General features: G+C 41.0%; 2 protein-coding genes and 1 long non-coding RNA gene across 15 annotated transcripts; 2 read left to right on the top strand and 1 right to left on the bottom strand.

Annotated features, from left to right (window-relative positions):
• Positions 1–22: 22 nt before the first annotated feature.
• On the bottom strand, positions 23–18,291 carry LOC135335817 (uncharacterized). Of its 13 annotated transcripts, none has more exons than XR_010394623.1 (12): positions 17,809–18,282; positions 17,437–17,460; positions 15,542–16,199; positions 15,373–15,406; positions 14,453–14,499; positions 14,037–14,101; positions 13,911–13,949; positions 13,323–13,400; positions 8,482–8,592; positions 2,983–3,065; positions 440–513; positions 23–166 (listed from the first exon to the last, which is right to left on the bottom strand). XR_010394623.1 is itself a non-coding variant. In XM_064531388.1 (10 exons), exons 1-9 carry the CDS (start codon positions 18,113–18,115, stop codon positions 8,528–8,530), a joined length of 1,317 nt encoding a protein of 438 aa, XP_064387458.1. In that variant the 5' UTR covers positions 18,116–18,282; the 3' UTR covers positions 2,888–3,065; positions 8,482–8,527. The 13 variants fall into 13 exon arrangements, 8 of the variants coding, with proteins under 8 accessions (XP_064387458.1, XP_064387457.1, XP_064387456.1 ...); XR_010394622.1 differs by lacking the exons at positions 23–166; positions 440–513 and adding exons at positions 8,821–9,753; positions 9,971–13,216 and having other exon boundaries at positions 2,888–3,065; XM_064531388.1 differs by lacking the exons at positions 23–166; positions 440–513 and having other exon boundaries at positions 2,888–3,065.
• On the top strand, positions 3,070–4,503 carry LOC135335824 (uncharacterized). The gene is made up of 4 exons (XR_010394627.1): positions 3,070–3,629; positions 3,676–3,948; positions 4,043–4,090; positions 4,140–4,503. It is a non-coding gene; the product is annotated as an uncharacterized LOC135335824 (long non-coding RNA).
• LOC135335822 (2'-5'-oligoadenylate synthase-like protein 1) lies at positions 6,729–8,489 on the top strand. The gene is made up of 7 exons (XM_064531399.1): positions 6,729–6,871; positions 6,929–7,037; positions 7,227–7,494; positions 7,571–7,628; positions 7,704–7,864; positions 7,920–7,967; positions 8,125–8,489. The coding sequence occupies exons 1-7, from the start codon at positions 6,800–6,802 to the stop codon at positions 8,357–8,359; spliced, it is 951 nt and encodes a 316-aa protein (XP_064387469.1). The 5' UTR covers positions 6,729–6,799; the 3' UTR covers positions 8,360–8,489.
• Positions 18,292–18,324: the final 33 nt, after the last annotated feature.

The following is an 18,324-nucleotide window of genomic DNA, read 5'->3' as shown; positions in this document are numbered from 1 at the left end:
GTGATTACCTTGAGAGAGGAGTCCCGCCTGGCCGCACCTGAAGCAGTGCGTGTGTTGTTGGATCGTGAGTAGGTCCAGTGCGTAGGGGCAGATGGTCCATCATAGCCAAGAGTGCAGGGTATAGGCGATGGTTAGGTTGTCGCAATGGAGGAGTATACGTCAATATCTATCATATGATGTATGTTGACATTAGCCATCGTACAATCAGTGACTGAGTGTATTGTTAATTAAAAGTGCACTTTTACAGTGGGATGGAGTGAGTATGTGGGGAAATAAGAAGTGTACGTGTGGGAGGGGGGGGGGTAATTTTGAATTTACAAAACTACTTGCTAATTAGTCAGCTATAGAGAATTTGTATGGCAAAAGCCAACCTAATCGCTAGGTCACAATAATTTATGGAGAGACCAAAATTATAGTATATAGCATACACAATTCTCACCTCTAACAGAAGACGCACTTGTTAGTGCAGGCCAAACTGGGTGTGGTTACTGCATTGCCTGATTTCTGTCCATACTGTATAAGGTATGCACATGCATGTTCACCTCGGAGAGAACCATGGTTAACCACACGATATACAAATAGGGAGGTAAAATACAATCATGTATAGGCATTGCATGGTTCAGCAGCCTTGAACTTCCGTGACAGCTAGTAGAAAGTACTAGAACATTCTAAAAATCGGCAGAATTGACACCATAGAAAGTTGGTTATGGTATCAGAATTGGAGACAGTCCACACAAAACAATGCTCTTAGACCGCCTGCCCGTCTCTTGAATATCATAACTAATCACACTCACAAACCCCTCTCACCTCACCCCCACACACACACCATGCTGGCAAGATACTGCCTCAGGGCGAGGGTCACCATTTCCCTCTGTTATTTCCTCACTTCATCTTCCTCTTACATAGGAACAACCATTAAATCGTACAACACGCATGCTTGTCTTCAAAGTAACCCAGTACCATGCAGATGATATTATTTATGGGTACATATCCTCTCGTACGTGCATGTGGTATATCATAATTATACAGTTCTTGTTGTTCCAGCTCTCTAAAGTACTGCCACCTCGATATACCAGCCATTTGGTTCAGCACAGATTTCTAGCTAGAAAGTGAACAATACGTATTCAGTTTACACATCTCCATTTTTTAATAAATTGACAGTTGGGTATATGAAGAACTAAAATTTAAAACACTATTGATGGAGTTGTGATCGTTTCACAATTTCTTTCTTCACTCAACCTCGAGGCATAATTATGTTCTATATAATCCAGAAGATGCTGCTCTATAGACTATTCAACAGGTTTTCTGGGTCACTTGGTATGCTAACATTTTCTTCATCAGATTCATTTGGAGCTTTTTCAGTCATTTCGACATCGATGATGCATGGGGTCTTCTGGTTGGTCAGTTTCAACTGTCGAGGCAGAGTTTTACTGATCAATTGGAGGTGATCTGTGAGCATTACGCAACACTCATTGATACTGTATAGCGGATAATTTTTGTGGGGCAAAATATTCGTGGTTTTCGTGGTTGGAGGTCTGACCACGAATATTTTGTCCCCCCGCTATATGGTATCTGTAAAAGCGTTACTATTCACACTTATATTGTGTACTGCTCAGGGCATTTCTCCAAGCAGGCTGCCTATATTTAGAGGGCAAAAGCATGGAGAGACGACCTGAGGACAGTGACCGGGTATGAAGGTTGCTGAGGGATGCGGTGGTCTCACTTGTGGCTCCTGGTTCTTCCTATTCCTTTCTTTGCAGCAGTGTAAGGAGGGCTGTAACTAAGTTTAAAGACCCAACTCATTTATTTGCTCCTTATCAAGGCTTACTATGAGGTATATACCATGCAGAGAGAGAGAAAGAGGTGAGCTTATACCATTAAGTAATGAATAATTGATCATGTAATTCCTGGTTTAGATTCTATACAACAGGGTGACCATGCATATAGAACAGATTAGGACAACTTTTATGACTGGGAGTATCTTTTTACTGTAATATACAGTGCAAGTAACCTAGGGAGTAGAATACCACATTTTGGTACATAAATGTGAATATCTTGACCTTAAAACATTTCTAAGAAATTTTGATGATACCAAAGTGTAGGTGAATACTTGAGCTTCAACATATCCAAAAATGTTTCCATGGCAACCTAAGGTGGTGGGTATGTGGTTGCTTTTACAACAGCAACAAATTATTATAGTGAACAAAAGCTTAGGGAGGAAAATCACCAACCCTTGTTGGCTAAGGTCTGGAACTCTGGCATTAACATCAGTGGATAGTTGAGCTAACATATGCATGAATTAAAATTGGTTACATAAGTACACACGCTGTTTCGTACTCCATTATGTGTGTTTTTTTGGGTGCCTTTTTGCTTAGGGAGAGATTTCAAGTAAATTTTTCGGCTAAGGTCTAATTTTTTTACACATGTAATTGTTAATAAATTGTCTATCTTTTGGTAGAAGCAATTTTTCTAGAAACATTTTACTTCCAGAGATAATTGATGTTACATACATTTTTTTACAATCATCCCCGTTTTCACCTAAATGATTTTCCACTATAACAATGTTTTAGAGAAATATTTTTGAATATGTTTGTAGCTTATTCATGCACCTACACAATGGTATCAGCATCATTTCTTAGAAATGTTCCAAACTCAAGATACACTTAAGTACAACTGTTTGTATTCTACTCCCTAGGTTACAGGTACTGTACGTGCAACTGCTGTGAACCTAGAGACAAAAGTTTGTAGATTTGCCTCCTTCCTGTTCGTGGTGGCTGATTGACCCAGCCAACAATGTGTGCATCAGGATGTTAGTACTAGTAAATATGTCACTTCTAAAATTAGGTACTACCCCCTAGCTGCATGGCCTCAACATGTTAACAGTGTCTATATATTTTATAAAGACTTAGAGCCTGCATACATATAGATCTTTCTATATCATAGTATATCTGAAATGGCTCATAAAGTGAATACAGTACTCACTATAGAGGAAGAAAAAGTTAAAGTAGATGAACTTGTCACTGAATTCCAGGTATTATATGACATGAGTCCAGAGTCCAGTATACCTGCATGACTCAACGGTTATATACATAATTATAAGTGAACATGCTTAAATGTTTACTGATAGTACTATCATATATATATATATATACGTATTATAGCATGGAGATATCGGCATAACTGTGAATGAGGTGATCAAGGCTGGCTCTCTGGGACACGGCACTGCAGTTCCAGGAAAGTTCGACTTGGACTTAGTCATATATTCTTCAGGTATTTAAGCCGACATTGAGTGTTTAAGAAAATGATTATAAAGTATATACAACTTAGCTAAAAGCTGGCCCATTTCCCATGTACTTTTGTAGATGTAGATGCAAGAGAAATAAAAAACACCAGGGCAAAAAGACAGCGCACACCTTCTGGAGATATAGACACAGGCTATGGGAAGTATTTAGACAAACTGAGGAGCTTCTTAGGCAGTGTGCAGGAGTGACGCTCAACCGTACCAAACCACATGCAGTGAATTTCTGCTACTATGGAATTGAAGTGGATCTGCTGGTTAGCCCAAACTGGCCAAATCTAGGTGCACTTTGGACGTTTCTCCAAGATGTTGACCGAGAATACCTTTTCGAGTGAGTACAGTAATATATATAGCATGTCGTAATGCATCTGTTTTAGTTTCTCAGTGAATGCCTCAAAGTGGCAAGTCAAAAATTTCAGTGAGGTTCCAAGTCAGGTAAGCAAACAATAAGACATGCACATATTAATAGCATGACATGTACGCGAAAGAGTTTATCAAGCGTGCTAAGGCTTGGAGGAACAAAAAGTGGCTATACACCGTAATGTGGGCAAACCAAAATCTTATCTCATCTCTCTTCTCGTACTGAAGTCATACGAAAACGCACGAAAGCGTGGTGTCAGCACATCAAGCACCTCAATAATTGCTAGAGAGTAAGTTCAGCAAAAGCAGGATTTTAACCACTGAAGTTTATAATGCATGATTGTGTGTATCTGATTATGTGTATCTACCCAACCATGCACGCAGGACAGAAGTTGAGCTAAAGAAGATTTTTAGGGATCACAAAAATGTCAAGTAAGTTAATTGACATGCTTACATATAGCCACAATCACACAAACTACAGTATACACTGGGAGAAGTACTATACTTTTAGTGGTGGACCTACTCTCTATCCACGACTGGATGTATATACCAAGTGAAAGAGAGCCAAGAATTCTCGATTCGGCAAACCCTACAAACAATTTGTATAAAACTGGGATAAATGGGAACTGGACACAGCTCGTCACTAACATTGACACTATCGATCTCACAAAAGCTGTGGAATATTAAAGCTTAAATGAGCATGCATGTATAGGTGTAATACTGATCATTAGCGAATGGTTAGCAGTTCATGCATGTGTAGTACACTATAGAAACTGGCAACTGAAAACTTCACTAGGAATACCATAATGTTTGTCATATTCATGATGGTTATAACCTCAAAACAATGAATATTCTGAAGGTACTTTTCATCTCAGCACAAAAGATGCTGGAGCATGAAGGTGCTATTTAGTGAGTGCGGAGCTGGAGGCATTTAAATTGAGTTTGGATGAACTATAAACTAAAAGATGCATTATGTAGCTATATCTAGGCAGCTATAACATGACATGTGTTTCTTTACGGTCATTAAAGCTGAGGGGTGCGGGGGGAGCAGTCAAATTGTACACATTAGAAAAAACAACCAATTACGTGCCTCTGCAATATCACCTAGGATGTGGTCAATGTACACTTGATATTACTCAGGATGCAGACTGATGCAACCTATAAAGCACCACCAACCATCCTATTAGCTTGCATTGAGTGCATTGATGCATGACGAATCCCAATGCAGTCTGGTAGAATCCTGCAATCTGATTGGTCCATAAGGTCAAGATCTTTGAATTTTGATCTTTGAAATAATTATTATACAATCAGCAATAAGTATAGTTAAGGTAAAACGTACTGTATACTACCATGCTTTGCGCACGGAAGATGACACATACAGTAGTGCCTGAATGACATGGCATATTTTTTAGGGCAAATAAAGCCCCTACATCTAAGAATAGCTGCACGGATGTTCAAAATGAATGTAGTTTATTATTCATTGTAAGCTACCACATGCAGGCTATGAATACTGGTAGTAAATTCATCTGCATCAAAATTTCCCTGAAAATATCAATTGAAAGTTTCTGCAAGTCATAGTAGCAGTTCAAACAAACAAACCCAAAATCCAGGCTATATACACATACATACATATACATACTCATCTCTGGAGTTTGCAAAATCTTTGCAACACGTACACCAATAAAAGCGTAGCCTCGATTCCAGGCCAGCTCTCAATTGAGAAAGACGGCCTGGTATACACTGTCTACGCATGCGTCAATTGCCCCAAGATTCTTGGGGATCGAGATATCTTGGTAAATTAGTCAGCATATTGTATATTTTACAATGATGTCATTGCACAAATCACAGCAGTTTTAATAACATAACACAGCTACTTACAACATTTATGACCTACACTAGTGACTAGTTTTGTTGTGATGGCTTCTACTCCTGTTCTGCTCTTGCTCAAGCTCTCTCCAGTGTTGAAAAGTCAGGTTTTGTCTTCTTTTGTACTGTGGTAGAGTATAGTGGGTGTTTTTCAGTTAGTATATACCGACCGGCTCTGGCAAGTCTACTTGCTTCCAGACGCTTGTTTGATGCCATCTCAGTAAGATCAGTGCTCCTTGTATGAGCCTAGAGTTGTGATGGCGATTTCTCTCTCTTGACACTAATAGTTTAATCAACCACGTGGGTGACCATAGTACAAAAGGTTAAGTGATAAATTACAAAGAGTTTTACTCATAAATTTACAATTGAATCCACCCACACCCAAACGGTGGTTACCAGGCCCTCTAGTGAGAGGGGCTGGGATCGAGGCTAAAGCGTAGAGCATTACGCGTTCCTTATATAGATTTTGTTTACACGTGGTCTGTTTTACTACTGTATGAGTATTTCCTAAGTATTATAAGTATTTGCGGAATGCACAGGTGCTCAACATTTTTATTCATGCGTTGCAAAGATTCTGTAAATTGCAGTACATATATACATGCATACATGTACAAGCATGCTACACCACATGTTATAGTTGTGACACATGCACGAGTGCCACATGAGATATATTGGCTCAGTAGTGACTTAGGCCCGAGGGCCGCAGGTGCACTACTGAGCCAATATATCCAATGTGCGCACGAGTGAGCTGTGTAACAACTGATTTGTTGCATTCCTTGTGCATTCCTTTCCGTGTACACATCACTCATAGGACAACTAGTTTCAACTACTTGTGGTGGCTGTGGAATACACCAGACGCATGAAAAACGTTTTCTGCCTACCACTGAATCTTTTTAACAGTGTTATACTATAAAAGGGACCGTTTCAGGTTACTGGGTGGAGGGTGGGCTTTAGGTACCTTCAGCCATACTATGCCAGTATCTATATATTGGCACAGTTCAAGGCTTGACCTGTGCCATATGGCAGATATTGGCGCAGTGTTTCCTTTGATCTGCCCACTCAAAATGCAACAAGTGCATATACAAATTAAAAGGTAATTATATGACTATAATTAATGGCCTATGGCCGTCTGCACACGTCATGCTCATGAATGAATTCTAAAATTAGCCAAAAATGAATACTATCCAGTAGGAAATTGGGAAAACCCACCATTGACTAACCTATATAAAAGATGACTGGTAGAAGTTAACTATAGTGAAGACAGAGAGAGAAAAGATGGCAAGGAACAAGGACATCACGTTTGATGATGCTATGAGAGTTGTAGATGAGCTTGCAAGAGAAATAAAAGTAAGTATTGATATCACACTTAACATGGTAACTGTAGTATGAGCACATACACTATAGCATCATAGACATGGCCTGAGCAGAGTCCAGGTACTCAAGGCTGGCTCACTTGGTCAGTACACAGCCATTCCAGGCAACTTCGATGTGGACCTGGTGGTCTACTCAGAGAGTGAGTTAATAGTCAACAATTTGTGGTAGCTATATATAGACACTAGCTAGCAAATAATTGACTCCTCATTACATAAAGACACTAACAAATGATTTCAAGAAAAATAGTTACACGTATGAGACTGCACTTTCTGTAACTGTTACAACAAAAGTACTAGAAGACTAAACAAAATATTCTACGTGCATGCAGGTGTGGATCCAGACACTGTCCTAAATGAAGGGTATACTATGCCATTGCACAAACTGCGTAGCTTTTTAGGAGGTCTATGGAGAGTACAACTACAACCACCACTAAAAATGTCTGTGTCAATGAAATACAAGACATTTGACCAGCAAGATCGAGAGCTATCGATAGACGTTGACGTCTTGGTCAGCCCAAACTGGGAGAATCCTGCAGATCTCTATAATTACCTGCAGGCAGCCAAACGTAACGGGGCTACCTCTAATCAAATCTTCCGGTAAGCTAAATAACACACAATTATAGTAGCAAGTGTACTATTACATAACCACGTTACATGCATGCATGTACTGTAGGTTCTCAGTGAACGCTTCAAAATGGCAGGTTGAATTTATAGAAAAGCAGGATGACAAGGTAAGCACAAGAGTACATGTAAGGCACACAAACTAAAAATGTATTTCTATAAATTATTCAATGCATATAAATCAGGCTAAAGAGCTTATTCGCCGTGCTAAGGCGTGGAGGAACAAAGAATGGCCCGAGGGGACAGACCTCACAGGAAGGCCAAAGAGTTACCTCGTCTCAATTCTGGTGCTTAAAGCTTATGAGCTGGCATCGAAACAGCACTATGGTAGAACCATTGAGCAACGGTATGGGGAACTCACTTGTGTACATATATAGTATTAAAAATTTTTGTTTCTACAGAACAACAGCCCTTTTGAAGCAGTTAGTGAAATCCCACCTAAGAGCTGAGTACGTTGAGTCTAAAATGTGACCACACACTACATCTGGTATAAAACACAGAGACAGAATATGAACGCTAAAAAAATCAAATCAGTTCATAGTTAAATATGTGTCGAATTATGCTTTTCCTACACTTAGGCAGACCTTTTCCTATCCATGCACACAGTATCTATTGGGTTGACTACTACAAACCAGGGGACTACCCAGACTTGTTTCCAGCCACACTCCCCCGTATCGTTGACCCTGCCAACCCAGCCAACAACCTCCACAACACAGGGATAATTGGATATAGCAGGACATCACACTCGTACTACGAGCAGGGAGACGGCAATTGGACACAGCTGGTTGGGAAAATTGAGTCTGTCGATTTGACCAAAACTATTGAACAGATACAAGCCTGAAAGCTTGCTTTTTGAAATTACCGTGCACAGACTTAGCTACTTAGCAAAACACTTTTTGTATTACGTATGTGCGGTGTATGTTGACATTAGCCGTACAGTCAGTTAGTGTATGTTAATCTGACCTTTGAACTGTTTGACCATTTTGGCAATGATTGTCCAGAGCTTCTTTTAGAATGGTATCCGCATAGTCCATCTTCCAACACCAATCCGTGTCCACTGGGTTGGTATGGTATCTGGGGGGGAGTGGATGCATGGTTAAGTGAGGGGAGGTGGAGTGGGGAAAAAATTCCTACATGTGGGAGACGGGGGGGATGGAGAAAATTTTGAATTTACAAAACTACACATTTTCACATCACGAAAGTAACTTGCCGAGTCCACTAATCTGATTAGTGAGAGATTGCAAAAACCAACTTCCTTATAACTATTATAGCACCCGGGAGACAAAAAATATTACAACGCACTTGTTAGCGCAGGCCAGACTGAGTGTAATTTCCATGCATCAATGATTCTCGATACTGTTCCCCCTCAGAACAAACTTGGTCCATCGATCGATACATCTTCACCCCGGAGGGAACCAACCACAAGTTAGCTTATATAATTATAGGGTAGAAAATTAACAGAAGCACTTAACTGACTTGGAGGACCATTGACTCTCCCACACAGCACAAGCCATCACAATCGGCAATAATTCCTTTACCGTAATGTGGATTCCCGCTCAAGAGGGGGGGGCCATGTATACTGAAACCACTCGTGGTGCGACGTGAAGGCACCGCACCCCCAGGAACCTGACGCATCCGAGGTGAGGATGACGTCCGGGCATAGCTTGGATCTAGAGGACATTATCCGAGTGCCATTCCAGTCTGCCAGAAACAAAGCCACCACCGAAGGTCCGAACGGAATTCCCGATTGAGACGAATATGATGGTACAGTTCTTTTGCATAGGTCAAGGTATTAATCATGCGCCGTAGGAAGCTACGACAAGATGGGACCACTTTACAAGCGTGTTGTAGGTGGCCAAGCAACGAGAGCAGGTCCCGTTTTGTGCAGACCGTTTTTGTGCTCCACTGGTTGATCAACAACTGTAGTCTTGCCAGTCTATCTGCTGGGAGCCTGTGACTACGGACGGGTTGACAATGGCAGACTGCATGTTTCGCTGAGCGCTGCAGCATTTTACCGAGTCCCTATCGAAGCCAATGTGGAAACCCTCCTTGATTCCCTGCAACAAGTATCGAGCAAACTCTTGATCATGGACTCCCCCTTTTCCGCTCCGAGGGGGGTGCTCACCTGCGCCAGTTGTGGGAAATAAAGCCGAGGGGAAACCTTACTCTTCAAGGTTCGTAGGTCCGCCATTTACGAGTAACGACCTAGCACAACTGCTCCGTCAATCCAGGTACCTACGGAAATAACCGTGACGTACTTGCTGCCCGCATGCTCATAACCCAAAATTTTTTATTTTTATACACTTTTCATGAGCACCGCGTAACCATGTACACTAATGGTTCGTACCTGCTTCCCTTACACTTTTCAAAGAAAAAGGAAAGAACACCACAACAACAACAAATACGTACACTATAATGGTTCGTAACTGATCGTCCCTAAGTCTCTACCCACCTCCCGTGGCCGTCCTGGGAATGGGGGGTCCTTCATGGCTGCACCTCGGCACTGATGCTCCCGATGGTAGCCCCCACACTTTGTACACACGTGCTTAAAGCGACAGTAGGGAAGATCATATTTTTCCTCATTCCAATCAAAGCAGGCTCCCCGTATCTTTGTTCTTTCCCTTCTTTGGTCGCCGTACTCCCTGGAGAACCCTTCCCCTGGCCTGTCTTGCTGACGAGAGTAGGGGCCAAGGCACAAGCCTGTGAGGCGTGGTCAGTCTCCATGCAGTGCTGGCATGCCCTCCCTCGCATGGCCAGGAACGATGTGGAGTACAAGAAACTGTTCAACACTGACCAGTTCACTTTGGGATTGTTGGCTGCTTGCTGGCGAAACATCGAGTCGTACACCTGCCAACCTTTCCCTCCGCACCGGCAGGCCTCATGAACCTCCCTGCGCGAGATGTGAGCTCCACCTCCTCGACCCGCCTCCAGGTTCTGTCTCCTACCTAACTCCCAGAGAAGCTCTGCCGTGTCCACAAAGTCTCTTTTCTGTAACTTGGGTGGAACAGGGGGCAGGCCCTCGCTCAGTATAAACCGGGGCTCCGAGATGACACTGGACTCCTTCACTCGAGCTCCCCCTCCTGGGGTCACCTTGGACCCGATGTGTCTTCGTCTTTATCATCCACGCCACCGAACACAGGCACCCTCAACCTCCCCTCCCGTGGGATCGCTCCCAGTGGAGTTTTGCAAGCCGCCCTGCCATACGTTATCCCACCCGGGCTCAGAGGAGCCCACCAGAGCCAACTCGAAGGAGCCCCCATTCCCCCGGCTCAGAGGAGCATCCACCCACCATAGGGGGCCTACGTTTTTCCACCACCTCAAAAACCATGCCCTACATATTCACACCCCCGCTTGGAGGAGCATCCACGGGGACCATGCCCTAGCTACACCCCAGCTCAGAGGAGCCTCCAAGGGGACCATAGCCTATATTTTCAAGCCCCCACTCAGAGGAAGGAGACCATGCCTACACCCCAGCTCGGAGGAGCTTCCACGGGGACCATGCCCTATACATTTTTTCCCACCCCAGCTCAGAGGAGCATCCAAAGGGATCAGCCCTACCCCAGCTCGGAGGAGCATCCACGAGGCCTACGTACACTTTTTGCTTCACCTCATAGCTACTGCCAGCCGTGTCAAAGACCATGTACATGATGCTATACACTTGGATATTCTACTCTACCAAACCAAGAACGACCCAACAAACTTATTCACCTGTACCGCTGGATTCTCTGGGCTTCTCCTTCCCTCATTTCATGCTCGCTTTCCTCCCGAATCACTTCCCGTAGTAGGGTTTTCAGCATATCCCGGGTGAACGGGGGTGCTGGTGGAGGAGTATTCTCAGAGCCGTCTTTCATAGTCCAATGATAGGGAGACAACTTTTAGATACAGGATTCAAAATGATTGAAGCAGCTACTCCGCTCTCGTGTGATATTAAACAGGTGGTCGCACTAGGCTGGTCATCCTAATACGCATGCGCGGCCGCAGCAGTACCCTGGGTAACCCCCTTTGCCGTTAAATACGTTTAATTTCATTAAACTACAACCAATTAATGTATACACTACACACAATTAACACAGCCAGAGTGAACTATAATTATACAAATTCATGACATACCACAATATTCACTCCTACTATAGAAATACATTTTAATACGGAGAAACTCAAAGATCTAGGACCTCCAGTGTGTATACCTTGGATTTATAACTTCATTTTAGCTGAAAGCTATATACATATCAACTTGGCAGCCTATCGTGCCACAAATCATATTGAAGCGATTGGAGAACTAGTCCTAAGATTACAGGTACTTGACCCATGCCACGTACTGTAACTCTATACCCTATCAAAACTAAAAAACATTTGCAATGTGAACGTTTCTAGGATTGCCAGGAAAAGAAAAGCGCGAAAAAGCGAAGAAACAAGAAATTCGGTGAGTGCATAACTCCAATCCGTTACAACGTCATTCACATGTACTGTTCGAAGCAATATTTTTTTTCTTTTCCTGGCCAATCCTTCAGTAATTTTCATTGTTATAAGCAAGCTATAATAATGTGTTTGTGATGTTTTCCCTTACAGTGTTGAGCAAACATGCAAGTGTTGGATGTGTAGGTGGATGATTGTGAATTCTTATCATTTTCACCCAACCTGTATTTTGATTCTAAAATCATTATCAACAGTAGGCCACTCGGCTATACATGTTCATGAACAGATGTTGTAACGGATTGGAGTTATGCACTCGCCGAATTTCTTGTTTCTTCGCTTTTTCGCGCTTTTCTTTTCCTGCCGGGCAATCCTAGCAACGTTCACATTGCAAATGTTTTTTAGTTTTGATTCCCTTTCTTTTTTCATTACAGTAGTACATATAAATGTGACGTTGATTAATTTGTCATTGTCCTGTAATCTTGTTGAAGATAATATATAAGTGGTCGTTGGACAAGTATATTATACTCCTCAATAGTCTCGATCCCAGGCCGCACTACACTCAGGGAATTGAGGCTCCTTCACCGGCCTTCTTTTCTCAATAATGAAAGTGAAATACCTAAGAGGAACACCAAGAAGCAAGAGAAGTTCAAGAAGAGAAGACAGGACTGGAATAAACATTATTATTTTATTCTGTCATTGATAAAAATAATGGCAGCCATGTTTATACTGTAGATGTACTTCCAAGTGCAAAAGCATGGAGGCCTATGGTAGATCCAGCCAGTGCATACGTCTAGCATAAATAGCATACGTACCTGAAGCTGATCAATGATCAGACAGAAAATGAGGTCAAAGATCAAATGTTCTTGGCACCCCACGCAACTGGAGTCAAAGGTCCACGGTGGACTACATACATACATACATACACCACCCGGACCACGTGCATGACTAACTAAGGGACTCGCTTCGCTCGCCCCAATTATACAAAACATATTATACAGGTAAAGTTGAAACTGAAATTCAAAATAATTATGATCGGTGCAGTGCCAGCATTTGTACGTGCTATCAGTATATAATTATGTATAAGTATATACTTTTCATATTAGCGCCATTTTCTATTTGAGAAACTAAAATAACATTAACAATGCTATACAATCATATACAAAACATGATATAAACAAAATCTTAAAATATCTCTTTGATCCACATGTACAGTAGCTCAGCAAAACACCAACAGAAGTAAGAAGGAATCCAATCCACCCAACAACACTGTTTGAGCTGCCAACTATAAACCAAATAAATAGCTTGACAGCACACACCCGGGTTTTTATTGAACCATGCCGGAACAACTTTTATAATTATGCAATCTACTCAGTACAGTTCATACTAACCTGCCACTGCTGTAAAAGTAACTCCAACTGCTAAGAGAAGAATGGTACATGTAGTTACAAGCAGTTGTCGAATAGTTTCTGCATTGTAGAAATAGAAAAATACGATGAAAAAAATACGTTGAAATAATAGTATACATTTAAAAATGTCGAGATTGAGCTCATGCTTAAAATATAAAGTACGTGTGGTATTATACAAAGATAATTATTTAAACATTATAGATGATTATTAAACAAGATAATTATTATTAAACAATATTTTATGTGCATACCAAGGTGTTTATAAAAACTCCAGTTTACAAGAGGCTTAATCTGGGTCAGAACATTCTGTCTCAGACCCAGAGTAAAAAACGCCCACAAACAGTTGCTGATAGCCAGTGATAGGAAGCTACATGCAGGCTCACTCTAAATATAAAACACCCACAAACACCTCTGCAATTGCGCTTTGTGTCTACTCACAGCTAATCCACTTCTGACACAAACCAACCCACCCACCTCCAGAGGTGGGTTGATAGGCCCGTTTAGATCAATCCAAATCAAAGGCCTCGTGTAAACAGAAGATTGCATCTGCCATATTGTTATAACACTTACCACACTTCTTTTGAGAGCGGACTTTAGGTATTTCATGATCTGCATAAATTAAGATTGATCAACACACTTTCATTTTTCATCACTGGTGACTCTAATGTGTGCATAAGCAAGAAGGTGCGACCTTACCACCCCTAAACACTAGTCTTTTGCCAGAATATGAACGAGTACGACCATCTTTTGAAGACGACTTCCTATATAACACAAATCAATCGAGAAAACATGACATAATAAGTATAATACAAAGCCACAATAATTATGGTGTTGTTAAATCACAATACTTTTCATTCCAATAATATCATGTGACTGACTACAGACTACACAACTTGTAGCGCTTTCAATTTTCACAAGTGATGCACTATAATAGATGGGAACATTTTGTGATAATTATTACGTACTATATGTATTATAAGGTTCATTTACCCAAAAAGCCTGCTAGGATGGTGTTATTGGTGTATATGAATGAGCTAATAGTTCCGTTATGAGAGCATTATGAACAAGCTTACACATACCCGTATAATGGTATACATATTTCTTCAGCTTACGTTAATGTCAGCATATCAGGCTTTGGCTGGATCACACCTACACTCAGCTACAACAAACAACAAATTAATGGAGCACTCAATAATGGTTTATCTAATTTGCTAGTACACAAAACAACTTATAATGAAAGTACCGCACCGCAGGTGTTGATGCCTCGGTGGAGATGCCAAAGCTACTAATAGCTTAATTTTATACACATGATGAACATTTTTTCAATTTGCTGCATGCAAACTCGAAGAGTGGGTAATGATCAACCATGATTGTTGTTAAAAACGATTGATGCCAAAGTTCAGGTCTAGCTGCCATCAGCAGAGCCTTGCGCTCTCTTCTCACTCTTGCAGCTAGCAATAGCTAGCGTTCTAGTGCAGAGCTAACTACTAAGTAGAGTAGCAACACAAGTTTGGCTACGTGCTCTTCTGAAAAGGCTGCAATGGTAAGCAAAACTAGAGAACGAAGCATTATTTTGCAAATCCTCAAATTAAATCCAAGAAAACACGACTAGAAGCCTATAGAAACTCTTACTTGTACTTCATTGATCCTTGAGCAGCTGTAGCAGTCTACACACACAACACACACACACACAAACACACTACCGTATACCTCGCTTGTGCATGCGCACCGAGGCATAATTATTTGGAAGCAACAGAAAAACTGTACAGCAAATACACATATGCATCATACCATGAGAACGGAAATAATTATGGTAAAGTACACGAATGGCTAGAATATCTATGTACCCCTAGACCGGATGTCACGCCCCTTTTTCCTGCAACTCAGCACTTACATTCTTGTGGGAACGTGAGATTCTTCCCACACTGGGACAAGAACTCTCACACGGTGGCTTACCAGTTCCTTCTCGCAGGCAAAAATGGGCGTGGCCTCAAATCTACTGTACCACAACATAAATTAAACAAATACTTACGTCTCGTTGAGCAGCACTATCCCATACAGTTTGCCTGCAAACATAATTATAATTAATTACTTTGCTCATAGAAACCTTTGACATGTAAAAAACATAATACTGTAGACAACGACAATAGTGCCTCATATTACAGTACGGTTGTGAGGCTAAACACAATTGAAGTCCTTACCCTTCAACAGATATCAATTCAATATTGGCTTTTTGCAGGACATCACTGTCTTCTTCTTTGAACTTCCATGCGTTTATACTCACACCAACCGACGACAGTACTAGATATGTTAGGACTATTGATCCCTCTTCAGCTGATACCAGAGCAACCTCTTCAGGACAAAATTTGAACAGCTTCCCTAATGTAGTCCTCAAATCTAGGATGTCATCATACTTATCAAAGCTCAGATTAACTTTTACCCTTAGTTGTTGGACACCACAGCTAACCTGAGACTTCAAATATTTCTTAATCTTTTTTTTATAGTCTTTGATTAATTTTGCACCATTTATTGGTGAAAAATGGACAACTAACTTTTCAAGGGATCGATACTGGAGTGATGGTAGTCGACCATCATGACTCACGATTCGTACAAAATCTCGTATAGTCTTGCTTCGGAGGGCCTTGTGATGTTTTTTCTTGTTGCAGATATGGGACCACATCGTTTTCAAGTCACTCAAAGGAATCTTTTCCTGCTTGAACAGCTTCTCAATGGAGAGAATACATATCGAATATTGATATTCGAGCTCCTTATAGGCTTCACGTGTTGCACAATTATCACGAACTTTTTGCTTGTTGCAACTGGCCTTTGTGTTTGATGCTGATATTGCTGTTTCCTCATCTGTAATTAAGGAACTTGTAGATGAATATTCTGTAACACACTTATACGTGTATAATACATGTAGCATTCACTATCTACATATCTAGCATCAATTCAAGGCTACAGAACCCTAAAAACTAGAATGTATCACGCGCGGCCTGGTATATAATTTATAGTGACTGTATACCATCAATAATATAATTATAGTAGTCTGTATTAAAAACATTAGGCTCTGACTATAGTAATTGAATAGTTGTTTACCGCCTCCGCTCGCATGCCTAGACTGCATTATTTTAATTAAGCAGGGGAAAAAAATTTGAATGTACACAAAATTAATATAATTATTATTGTGGACCACATTGGTTGTGTGATGCTATAATCAACCGACGAGAATTTAGCACTTTAGTTCTCTATAGTTGTTTCTTGTCCTCCTTATATTATATTATTATGCGGGCGGGCCGATGGTATAACGTCAAACCACAAACAAGAAATGAATTCAAAAATAGCTATGAAGCACGCGCTAAGCATGAAGTTGTATGTATGAACATGGAAACCTACATTTAGTATCAACTGATGGGGGCCAGCTAAACTATAATTTGAACGCTAGGACAATAATTAAGGCTTTGAAGCGCCAGTGTGCATGGTCACTCAATGGATCACAGCGCAGAGTTGTTAAAAATAGATACACTGGGACGGGAATAAGCTCACGTTTACGGCAGCATAAATAGCACTACGTAGTGCGATGCATGTGTAATGAGTTAAAGCGCTATACTTAGCTCTATAGCCAACATGCAAGGTACGCTTCTTGCTTGCTTTTCTTCGACAACGAAGCCCTAATATCAAAATCTGCCACTATTGAAATTACTAAACTTTTGAGGCTATCAACGTATAGCGCCACGGCATCCAGGGAGCAGACTCAGAATCATGGACACAAATAACTATAACCCGTGGCCGCCCACTCGTCTTGGGTTACCTACATGTACATGTATATATTCGCTACTACAGTAGAACCTCAATTATCTGGCTTGAAAATGGGTGTGTCCCTTAATCCACATGCACTAAATTTGCACAATTAAGTGGGTGAATCAATTTATATCTATCCGGCGTATTCAGTTATCTGGCCTTCGCTTTGGAATCAAGTTGTTCGGATAATCGAGATTCAACTGTATATTGAAACACTCAATAAATTGTTCAAAACATAATACCATCACTAATCAATTAAGGTTATACATGATGCTGATATGTTCAGCTTACTTACTTGGACACACTTGTGCAAGGCTTCCTGTAAACAGAAATACAAAACAGCGAAATAAAAACAACAAACATGAACCGGTAATTCAAGTAAATTAAGTAATTTGAATGTAGCTATCCATGCATCCATGTAGTGAGTGACAATATGTCTTTTAAATAATTCCCCCTTCTAATTATGTGCCCCTGGATGTTTCACCCATAAATTATAGCACCATATAAATTCGTTTGTTTTATATACACTATAGTCGTGCAAAGGTATTTACAAGTGGTACCATAATTACTTAGAAGTACAGCAATAATAATTATTATAAGCAGGGATGTAAGTAATGCATTAGTTTTGGGGAGCCTCGGTGAAATAATGATGGCAGATCAGACTTACTATAATCCTGCAAAACTTTGTCAGCAATACAAGTCGGACTTGGGCCTAGATCTCTTACAATGTCCATCAATTTGAAGATATTTTCTTTTGCATCTGGCTCGACAGCGACTAAAGACAAAAGCCGACTGACTTTGCAATGGTTGGATATACCTTGTACATCTATTATTTCTACCGAACTAAGGTAGGGGACCAAGTTTTTTTCAACAAGTAAATCGAAAAACATTCTTGGTTCACAACATACAGCAATGGAAGTTGCTAGGTCTGCTATGTTTTGTTGGATTGCGACACAAGCAGAGTTTTGTGTCATGTTTAGCCTCTGAGTAGACAGTTACCGTAAGATATCGAGGTCTCAAGTCTAGACTGGAAACCACTCCCTTCGCTCTGGCCGGCCGGCCAAGGGGCTCTTTCTGCTTTCTCCCGAGCTAGAGAAGGCAGTAGTTGAGTCCTTATCATGAATCAGCCGCCGTTCTTTTGGTTCCAAAAGAACGGCGGCTGATTCATGAGACTATAGTTGAG

This window comes from Halichondria panicea, chromosome 5, assembly GCF_963675165.1.
Source record: "Halichondria panicea chromosome 5, odHalPani1.1, whole genome shotgun sequence".
NCBI lineage: Eukaryota > Metazoa > Porifera > Demospongiae > Suberitida > Halichondriidae > Halichondria > Halichondria panicea.
Note: the sequence above shows the minus strand (reverse complement) of the source record. Positions and strands in the feature narration are given on the sequence as shown.